This window comes from Glycine max, chromosome 9, assembly GCF_000004515.6.
Source record: "Glycine max cultivar Williams 82 chromosome 9, Glycine_max_v4.0, whole genome shotgun sequence".
Classification (NCBI taxonomy): domain Eukaryota; kingdom Viridiplantae; phylum Streptophyta; class Magnoliopsida; order Fabales; family Fabaceae; genus Glycine; species Glycine max.
In genome coordinates, this window is record NC_038245.2 from 43,792,903 (window position 1) to 43,803,741 (window position 10,839).

Sequence of the window (10,839 nt, forward strand, 5' to 3'; positions counted from 1 at the left end):
TAACATACTAGCAAGTAGCATGTGTGTGCCCCTGCGTTCTGCGGAGTCAAATTATGTATGATTAATTCTTTTAAACGATATATTGAGTTACTTATATAATCAATTCATAAAATTTCTTAATAATACACATGAAAATAAAAAAGGATGAGCATGAAGAAAATATAATACTTATTAATATCATGGACACTATATAAAATTATATAAAATGTATGTCTAATATTTCAAGTAACAAATTAAATGTATAAATGGAATATATTTATTTGCAAATGGTAACTATTTTGACTGTGAATAAGAATCAATTTTATTCATATAATTTAAATATTAATATTTTTTTATAGAAACATTCCATCCTTATATATCTATTCATTTAATATGATTTAGATATTAATAAGCTTTCACTTAAAGTTTTTATTCATTTTTTTATCAAAAGTTTTGATTTATTTATTTAAAATGTATAAGATTGATTTGAAAATAAAGGATAAAAGGTGGAAAATAAATGATGAATTTAAATCCCTTCATTAATAAAAAGTGAAAATGAACATTTATTAATAAAAATAATTAAGAATCAACATACTTGTTACTGGGTATTGTTTATACAATTTTTGAAAAAAATCATCTATACTTTTGAGCTGGATGAATGACGCTTCTCGTAAAGGAGATTCACTGTACATCCGTCATATAGCAAAGGATTCCTGTCGTGTCTGACAATTATTTATCTATTTTCCACAAACTTTTTGGATTTAAAAGAAAAAAGGGACTGTACATTCGTCAATCTGTGTGCGTATGTATGTCTGTCGCATCCGGTGACACGGAATCCTCAGCCCAAAAACACGTTTAATGAAAAAGTGAAGTCGTACGAAGGAGAGACAACCATGATCCAAGATCCACGCATATTTATCCAGAATCAACTAAATGCCGCCAAAACCCAAGTTTCATTGCAACTTGAACTACCCCAATCCACCGTGGACACTTTCACATGTAATATGGGTCAGTGAGCACATGAGATGTTCTGCCTCATTGTGGCCCCGAGTCACACAATACCCTGCCTTATTCCTTATGGCCTGTACCTATGTCCCTGCATCTACCTTCTCTATTCTATTCTCTAATAAATATTTTTATTTGAATTAGATAAGATTATAATAAATGATAAATTTTTCTTTTTTACTAAAATAATTCTTAGTTGATTCTGATTCGGGAGTTTGATTTGATTTAACATGAAGTTAAACGATGGGAGACCTTCAAATGAAAAAATTGAACACCCCCTAAGTCTCTTGCATCTTCCCGTTGCCTTTCCTTCACCAGATCCCTAGATCGATAGTTACCATTCACTGGGGACTCGCTGCCACCCTCTGTCTCCTGCCCCATTGGCCATACCATGATGCTTGTGTTGTGTGTAGTAGTAAAAGTGTTGGATTGTTCAGCGTGAGGAACGAGTCTAGCATTAGATAAAAATGAATAAGTTCACTAGTGTATATATGACAAAAATCCATACACTTAATATTCTTAAAGAGTTGGATGTAATATGATAGCTCATATGTTTTTTGTCACTTGGCCTGGTATTAAATATCCCCCCCTTTTCTGTTTTAGACTCTCTTCTTATGTCACCATCCAATAATAATGGTTGAAAGTTATACAACATTTTCCATGTTGTAGTGTTCCATTCACTTATGCAATTCTTGCTTGATCCGTCTCCCAATCTAATAATTTACTTATGTAGCTTTTGTTTGACCTAATATTATTAAAGATCATCTCTCTAATGTTTTAGACTTTTCTCGTCTATGTAAAAAAAAAAGCTTTTACTTTTCCTTTGGGTTTTGGATAATGAATATATGCATAAATATCGGTATGATCAAATGTTATTATTGTTGTTAATGATTTTCCTTTGTCCAAGATATTTTATGGTCTTCCTCAAGGGAGAAAAAGAGAGAAACTGCGGTTACGGGTGTTGGGTGAAGGTAACTTGGACAAGAGTTTCGCTGCCCTAGCTATCCCAAAAAAAAAAATAATTGCAAGATGACTTCCTCGGCGATTGATAAATTATAGCACGTACTCTGTATTGAAACATGAGTGCTTCGCATTTCAAAAGTATGATCAATCCAATCTGGTCAGTGTAAATGGGATCCACAACTTATCTTACCTTAAAAAGAAAACAAAATAATTGCCCCAGAATGAAACGAAGAAGATCTCCTCTTCATTCTTTTACACTAGTGAGAGAGAGAAATTACTGATGAAGATTTTATAGGTATTGGAGTCATTATATATAGTTCTCACTCAACTTGCATAGCTGTATGCATACATTGTATGTCAACGCCCCCCAAAACTACTTTATCTTAAAAATAGTTAAGAGCATAGACAGAAGAGGTATGTGTATGTGACTCCAATCATCCGTGTCTATTTTTTGTCCCTTTAATTGAAAAAAAAAATTAGCATATCATAAAAACTAACAGTTATTAATTCAGAAAGGGACTGTTATCCTCTTTTTAATAATTTCTCGTTTTTCAATTAGAAAAAAAATAAGGAAAATGAGACACAGGTTTAACGGGAGAAGTGATGATTTCAATCCATGTGTAAATAATGTCATGAATTTCAGACTTGGACGTTTGAATATCGAAACTGGCCGACAGGAAGACTGATGGTAATTAACTATGAAATAAGACAGTTTTCAGCCTTTTCCCTTAAAATGAAAGATAGTAGTAATAGTTTACCATTTCCACGCCATGTTGTGTGTCCTGTTGTATAATTCAGACCAAAACAAAGAAAAAATTGTTCATTATTTGGTTGGTTGGTATTTAATTATAATTAATTTCACACACTTTAATATATGTTTTAATGTATAATTTATAGTTAAGATTGATTTAAATATGTACATTTAATGTTCTATACTTGAAGGGTATTCGGTTGGCCAACTAGCACCTTTGCTGCGTAAGGATCTTATATTATGGCGATAATTATCACCTTTAATTAACTAAATAATGATTTCACAGATAACTAATGATCAATAAACTTATTTGTTAGAATAATTATTTTTATTTTTTAGTTATTTGTTTAAGCAAAGTTACTTTTTTTAAAAAAAAAAGTAAATTCTATTTATTTTTTTTACTACTACCAATGTTTTGTTTTTAAACAAAAAAATAGTAATTTTTTCTATATTTTAATTAATTAAATATGCCTAAATGTTTATAGTCTTAAATGCACGATATCTCTTTTATAGTAGGCTATGTAACAGTGTTACATTATACAAATTTATGAAGGGAAATTATTAATTTTAATGTTTCAAGTAAGTATTAAAATGCACGTATCTCTTGTCCAATTCTTTTTATCATCAATCTTATGTAATTAGACTCTTCCTAGTATGCTGGTGGTAGGCCGTTAGAAATAGACAATAAGAGAACTCCTTTTGAGTCATATATAATGTTGATGGAAATCACGAGGCATAGAAATTTTTTAGATTTCAAAAAATTCTTATGAAAATTTTTAGATATTAAAATCCTTGTATTAACAATAAATGGTTAAGAATACAATAGCAAAAATATTTTTCATTTTCTAATGTATCTGTTGTCTTTCATATTAGTTATATTCTTTCTCATCTACATTTTTATTTATTTTTTCACTGCACAATAAATGTTTAAGAATGTAATAAGAAAAACTATTTAATACATTATTGGTATTGTAAAATGAAAAAAAATCATTTTTATTAAAACGTCAAACAAAATAAGAGGAATAAAATACTACATGGATCTGTAAACAAAAAAGAAAAAAAAGAATACTACATGTTCTGTTTGTTAATTATTCTCCATGACAAAGAAAAGGGCAGAAAAGAAGGTCAGGACTTGGCATTTTGCCCAATTATTTGTATGTTAATGCAGGAAAACATCGCCAGGAATAATTAGGGGAAACTTCTCTGGTTGAACCGAAAACGAATGAAGAATTCAAGATCAGTTTCCTTTTCAGGGAGTTGCTTTCTTGTCTTTGTTTTCTTGAACATCAGTATCCTCTCATAATCTTAGCAATCGAATGCTGCAGCTTTTAAATAAATATTTTACAATTATTTTTTGTTTATTTTGTATGAATATTGACATCTTTGGTCGCTCATGTGCTGCGTCGTCTGTTAGTCTGTACTCTATATGTATTACCTCGTCACCAACTTTTTTCTTTTTCTTTTTTAATTCTTCTTTGCTTTAGTGTGAGATGGATTAAAAATATTATCGTTTCCTAAACCAGTTTAAGTTTGAAAGCATTTGTGAATTAATGTATATAAATATTACGTATTTATATACCTCTTTAATTAACAATATCCAACTTATTTTAAATCACTTTATGGTGTCAGAATTCCTCTTACTTCATTAATTAGGCCCTTAATCCTCGGATGATTATCCTCATGGCTAGCTTTAACCTCTACCATAGAAAACTCTACCTTTTCTTCTAAGTTCTGACAATTCTAATTTTGTTATTAAGTTAATCCTATCTAGTTAAATAACAAAAGGAGATATAAGATTTGATAAGTCATTGTGGCTGGAAGAGTGTAAGAGACAAGGAAAGAAAAAAAAGAAGAGGTTGAGAGCTTAAATTCTTTAAAATAATATTTTTTTACAAAATTAATAAACTAACATTGGTTGATAAAAAAAAAGAGTTAAATAACAAAAATTATCATGCTTTGTAATTTTTTTTCTCATAACCTTAAAGGTTGCATACATATCCATTGACACTTCAAGTTTTTCTACCACAGTAGACCAAGGTAATGCTGCACCACCAAACCTTGTGTCCTCATATTAACTGGGTCCATCATCAAGATTAACTTTTATTGCTATCCAATATGGTGTGATGTTGAAGCATCCATGACGGTCGATGTCTTTTACTGATATTTTTGCTCAAATCTAAAACATAAAATCCAACTACGTACATACTTCTAGTCCTTTTATATACCTTTAATTTTTGTTGAAATGGTTTAAAAAAAAAAACTGTAAGGGAACAAAAGATCAAGAAATAATCAATACTTTAACAGCTTTTTTGTTTTTAGTATCAACACTCAATAATTTAAGAAGCATTTAATACTACCTTCCAGTTAGTTGAGATGATTGGATGGATCAACTAATCAGTATTTCCTCCCAAAAACTAAGTAGCAAATTAAGATTCATTGCAGGGTTATATACAAGTATACAACATAAATTTTGTTACTAGTAATAGTTTAGAGGATGTGATAACAGAGAATCAATAACACCTTTAATAAAAAAAAATAGACTATATAACAAAGGCACGATGGATTATTTTTTTTGAGAGGAAGGTAGGATTGATTAAGCAGTAAGCTTTCCTCTTTCTAATCCTAATATGCCCAAATGCTACCTAGGAGAAAATACATTTATAATAGAAACGATCAATTTTACCAAAACAAAATGAAACAATCAAATCAATCAATTAGAAGAAATATCTTCATAAAAACCGTAGAAATGAAACCACGAAAAAAATATAGTAGAAATATCTTCATAATCCAATTCATGTGCTCACCTTCCAAATTGTTTCATAAAATATTGTCTCAGCCTGTGTTACTCTAAGGCATGGAATCCACTTAAAGATTCGCAAGTCTCAACCCGTATTAAAAATATTGCAATCACACGTGATTAAGGTAAAATAATTGACCTAGACATTTATTTATTTCTTAGTTTTTTTCGTTTAGACTCTAGAGATCAGCACATAAAGCATATCAAATTGCTTGCTTTCCACAAGGAATCTTTATAGAATGTCGTATATTGTCATGTGTGGATCTTTCATGTTCTATTCGTACTTTTATGTTACAAAATTTGTATGTAATTGTGAATATATATAAAAATTTATAGTATATATTGCTCGGGAAAATATTGATGAGTATCAATTGTAAGCAGTTGAAGGACATTTCATTTGAAATATGTATGTTAGGAATCAACAAATCAATCAATCCTGTATCCAATTACAACCAAAAATGAAAATGATCTAAAGCTAGTTAAACATTATCTAGCACATTGACAAGCCAACCAAAGCCAAAAGCAGCACCGACACTACAAAATTATAAAGGTTTAAATGTGTGCTTTTTCCCTCTCCATGTTACAGACATTCTATTTGGTCCCTTGCTTTAAAAAGGTTGTAATAAAATCTTTGTAATTTTTTATTATTTCTCATAGTCTTTAATAAGTTTATTTTATCCGTGAAGTATCATTTTTTTATTCATTTCCCCTCTTGTAACCAATTTTATTTTTTTTATTCATTGTATCTATCTAAATATTATAAATTTTAATTTAATTCTTCTAAATATTAAAGATTTTTTATTTAAACTACCAAATGCATAGATTAACTAAACTCAGCAAAAAATATTGGTAGATCAACTGATCCACGGTTGCCTTTCAAAAAAAAAAAAAATGGCCCATAATTATTTTAATTCAACTAAAGGTCTCGAGTATTAAATATGTTATTACTTCGAGGAAAAGATACATATGATTTATATGATTTATATAAAGAAAAAATATTTACTCTCACATGTAAGAGATAAATAAAAAATACTGAAAACTAGTAAAGAAACTATGAAAAAAGAGACAAATTTATGTGTAGTAAACTAGTACTTTCGATCTAAAACAAATGGCTAAATATAAAAAATATAGATATTTATAGTGATCACATATAAATTGTTTAATATTCTTAGTGACACATTCTTTAAGAAGATATAAACTAATTTTGAGAAAAAATTTAAATTTAATAAAATAATAAATGTAATAACATCAAACAAATTTTCTACTATGATAATTCCATTTAATATATTATTGGTTTAGTACAAAGTATATATATATATATATATATATATATATATATATATATATGACAATTGGTCATGCACTAGCTTTCCAAAAACTAATAAGATCTGGTTATAGTTTTCATGCTTCATAAAATAAATTAAATGTAACATTCGTGCCAAATTTGCTAAATGTATTTTTTTCTTTTTTCCCTTTTAAATTCAATGATTCTAGTTAACTTTAGTTATATAACTATTATATCAGATTAAGCATGATATTACTTGAACTCCTTAATGTGAGATATAAGGTGTGTTGAATTATGAATAGTTAAGAGAGAAAAAAAAAACCATTGGTTTGATCTTCTTTATTAATAAAACTAACATTCTAATAACTAACATTTATTAATAAAAAGAAATTCTTAACGTGCCACAATCTTACCCACTAATTTCAGTCTAGAAATTAATGGGATTTGAATTTATAGCCTGTACAAGATTTTAAATTCTAATGTATTACCGCCATTGTAAGAAGAAGAAAAAAACATAGCACAATTTTAATTTCTTTCTAATTTATTTTGGCATACATACTATAAAATTAATCATTTAACTTTTGTCTTCCACTCATGTTCCGCAAAATCTTTTAAACAAAATTATCTCACACTTTAATTGATAATGCTGCACAGTGCATGAGAATGTAAAAAAATGTAAATCAAGAATAAAATTATTTTGAGTAAAGTATCAAATTAGTCTCTCATTTTTGAAGTTACTGCCAATTTGATTCCTGAGATTTAAAAAATATCAAAATAATCTTTGATTTTACATTTCGTTTGTCACGTTAGTTCTTGCCATTAGTAGTCTCCTAACGTCGTTAGTAAATGTGTGATGTGGCACGTTAAGTGCCATCTAGACGCACACGTGTCAAACATAATGGGAAATAAGCAATGTCATGTCATAGAGACTAATATGACATAATTTTAAATGTTATATTGGAAAATGAAGAGTCAATTTTTGTATATAGTGTCAAATTGATTCCTAATAGTTTTTAGTCTAATTGAAAACGTGATGAATTCCAGCTCACCATTTTCTCCCTCCTATGGTTGAAGGATAGCGTTCCTGTGCTAGGTCCACGTCAATCATCGCTCCCAGTGGTGATGGTTGTCGTTCTTCATCATCCTTCACTATTTATTGACGCAATCAATACTTTTGTGTGTTCCATGTCAATTAGTGCCTTTGCAGAATCTCCAGTCTCAACCTTAGACCAAAGTCTGATATTAATTCTATTCCACCTATTTTAGTTGCACCAACATCAATGTCTTCATCAACTCACAAAAAGAAATTACATCGATCTACATCTTACTGCACAACACAAAATACCCATGTTCAATCTTGCACAAAAATTAGAATACAAAAAACACCATTAGCATTACTTACTTGTGGTAATGGACAAGCATAAAATAGTCTCCCATTATTCCTTGCCGTCCTTGTTGTTCGAATGGTAGCTCTTCTACGACAATAACAAAGACGGTTTGATGTGGCATTCTCCCTTGTGCTTGAATTAGCATACATGGTAGACCACAACATAATAGAAGAAGAACTACAAAGATGGAGAAAGATGAATAGGAGAAGAATAAGAATTGGATGAGAATATGAGTAGGAGGAAAAATGGAATGAAAACGTGAATATTAAAGTAGCCGTTACGGTTTTAACATTTTGGGAAAAAAGATGATCACCTAAATTATGTCATTTTAATCCCTTTAATGTCAATTTAGTCCCTCCTTAAGTGACAAGTAGAAGAAACTGATGTGAAAGTTTCACGTGTGCATCCAAGTGGTGTTAAGAGACTACTAACAATAGAGACTAACGAGACAAACAAAATGTAAAATCGATGATCATTTTGACATTTTTTAAATCTCAGAAAACAAATTGACTTAGCCTCCAAAAGTGAGGGAGTAATTTAATACTTTACTCAAATTATTTTATATCAATTTATTGTGATACAGAGTTGTTGGTTTTATAATTGCTGCATAGAACAGTCAACATTGTCTCCTATTCTTATGATAAACAACGGTCATAAAAAAATCAAGAGCAAACAATTATATTAAAGCCCATCAAATTTTCAACACTTACAAACATCAGAAACAATATTATATGCCAATCCTACTACGGTATCAAGGCGTCTAGCTGGTGGGATGGTTGATTCAACGATAAAACAAAGAGATTAGCTAAGCAACCTCAAGGGAAAAAAAAAAGATTAGCTAAATACTTGAAAGTCAAAACTTTTACCATTAGAAGTATGAACCAAAAGTTTATGAGATGTATGAAATTAAAAGAAAATAAAATGAAAGGAGCAAAGCAAAAACAGCACGGACAGGCCGTACTCCAGCACATTAAGGCTAAACCTCCCTATAACAGCCCAAAAAGCAAAAAACAAAGTGAAGAGATAGGCTTGAAAAGAAGAAAAAACACAAAACCTAAAACACTGTATGATTGATTAATCAGCTTCGAACCACATGTTACGTGGGACCAAACATATCAAATAACGATCATTTGCATGAAATTGTAAGGCAGTTAACGCTTCACAACCAAATAGTACAATATAGCCTAATCACGCCCTCTTAAGAGTTGGTGCCATCATATAATACACATATCATTTCATAAATCTTTTCAGACATGTATAATGCACTAACCCAAATAATAATAAACACAACAATACAAAAAAGGCAACATTTTCAAAAGAGAAAAAAAAATAGTTTTCCATAATCTCCGATGAACATTCACTAAAATTCAGAAATCACAAATCGTATGAGATATACATTACATACTTACATATAGACTAGAAATTAAACAGCAATACACTTTCTGTCATTGTATTTGTATTGCAAATTGCAAATTCAACATTCTCGGCTGAACTGTAACGCATTAGGATCTCGAAGAACATAATCAAGACCGTACTGAAACAAAAGAAAATTTTAATTTTTTGGTTAATATATATAAACTTATATAAAGTATTTGTTGTTATTATTATTATAATTTTTTTAATCTACAAAATTTCAACCTCTATACAAAGGAGACCCTTCCTGAATCACTTTAGAGACCTTGGATTGCCGGAAAGCCTTCATCGGACTTGGGAAGAACCACCCTCTCCCTTTCGTCCGCGGTCTCAATTCTCCGTCGCCGGAAACCACCGTTACCGCCGTCACTGCCACCGACCTTGACCGCACCATCATCGGATTTATGCCACCATCGCCGTCTCGTTCCTCCGCCAATATCTTTTTCGCCTCCCACTCTTGCTCCGGCGCGCCGCCTCCTCCGCCGCCGTGTCTACTGCTCTTCTGCGACTTGAACATTGACCAGAACGACCTCGCCGACCGGCTTCCGTTCATTGCCGGCGAGTCCCTCGTGCTGTCGAGATCCGAAACCCTATCTCCGCCGCCAGAGAACCGCGACCGTGACCTGAGAAACGGAATCGCCATGGAGCGCGAGCGGCGGAGCCCTGGCTCTTGCTCGATGAGGTTGTGGACGCGGCCGACGGAACCGACGCCATCGCCGGCGCCAGAAAAACGCGATAAGGAGGAGGAAGACGAGGAAGAGGAGGAGGAGCTGGTGGCGTAGCAGGAACAGGGGCGCACGTTAGCACAGTCAGGGCAAAGAGTTACGAGACGGTCTCGAAGGCAAGTAGGGCAAATTCCGCTTCTTCTTCTCTTTGATGGATGCTTCGGACACTTCCAAATCTCTTCTTCGTCCATGTACAACGCCATTTTCTTTCACTTTCTTCTATCCTTCCTTGTTCTCTGGTACGGTGAAATTTCTTTTCTTTCTATCTGTGTTTGTTTTTCTCTCGCTTTCATTGCTCGGGTGAGGGATTTAAAAGGAGTGCAGTTAACCATGGTTAGCGTTAGTTTAACCGGGGTTAGTGACTGTTGGGGGAACCAAACGCCGCGTTTTGGGTAACGTTTCGGGTTTTGAGTGGGTTAGCGGCGTTTTTATGATTTGGTCCTTAATTGGGGCTGTGATTAACGGGAAAGCCATTGGTGACTTTTTTTTTTATTTAAAAAAAAAACAGAAAAGGTGAATGTGATTGTTGGGAC

General features: G+C 31.7%; 1 protein-coding gene across 2 annotated transcripts; it reads right to left on the minus strand.

Annotated features, from left to right (window-relative positions):
- Positions 1-7,715: 7,715 nt before the first annotated feature.
- On the minus strand, positions 7,716-10,603 carry LOC100790691 (uncharacterized). Of its 2 annotated transcripts, XR_001382814.3 has the most exons (4): positions 9,807-10,603; positions 9,578-9,702; positions 8,183-8,345; positions 7,716-8,107 (listed from the first exon to the last, which is right to left on the minus strand). XR_001382814.3 is itself a non-coding variant. In XM_006587531.4 (2 exons), the coding sequence occupies exons 1-2, from the start codon at positions 10,507-10,509 to the stop codon at positions 9,692-9,694; spliced, it is 714 nt and encodes a 237-aa protein (XP_006587594.1). In that variant the 5' UTR covers positions 10,510-10,603; the 3' UTR covers positions 9,502-9,691. The 2 variants fall into 2 exon arrangements, 1 of the variants encoding a protein (XP_006587594.1); XM_006587531.4 differs by lacking the exons at positions 7,716-8,107; positions 8,183-8,345 and having other exon boundaries at positions 9,502-9,702.
- Positions 10,604-10,839: the final 236 nt, after the last annotated feature.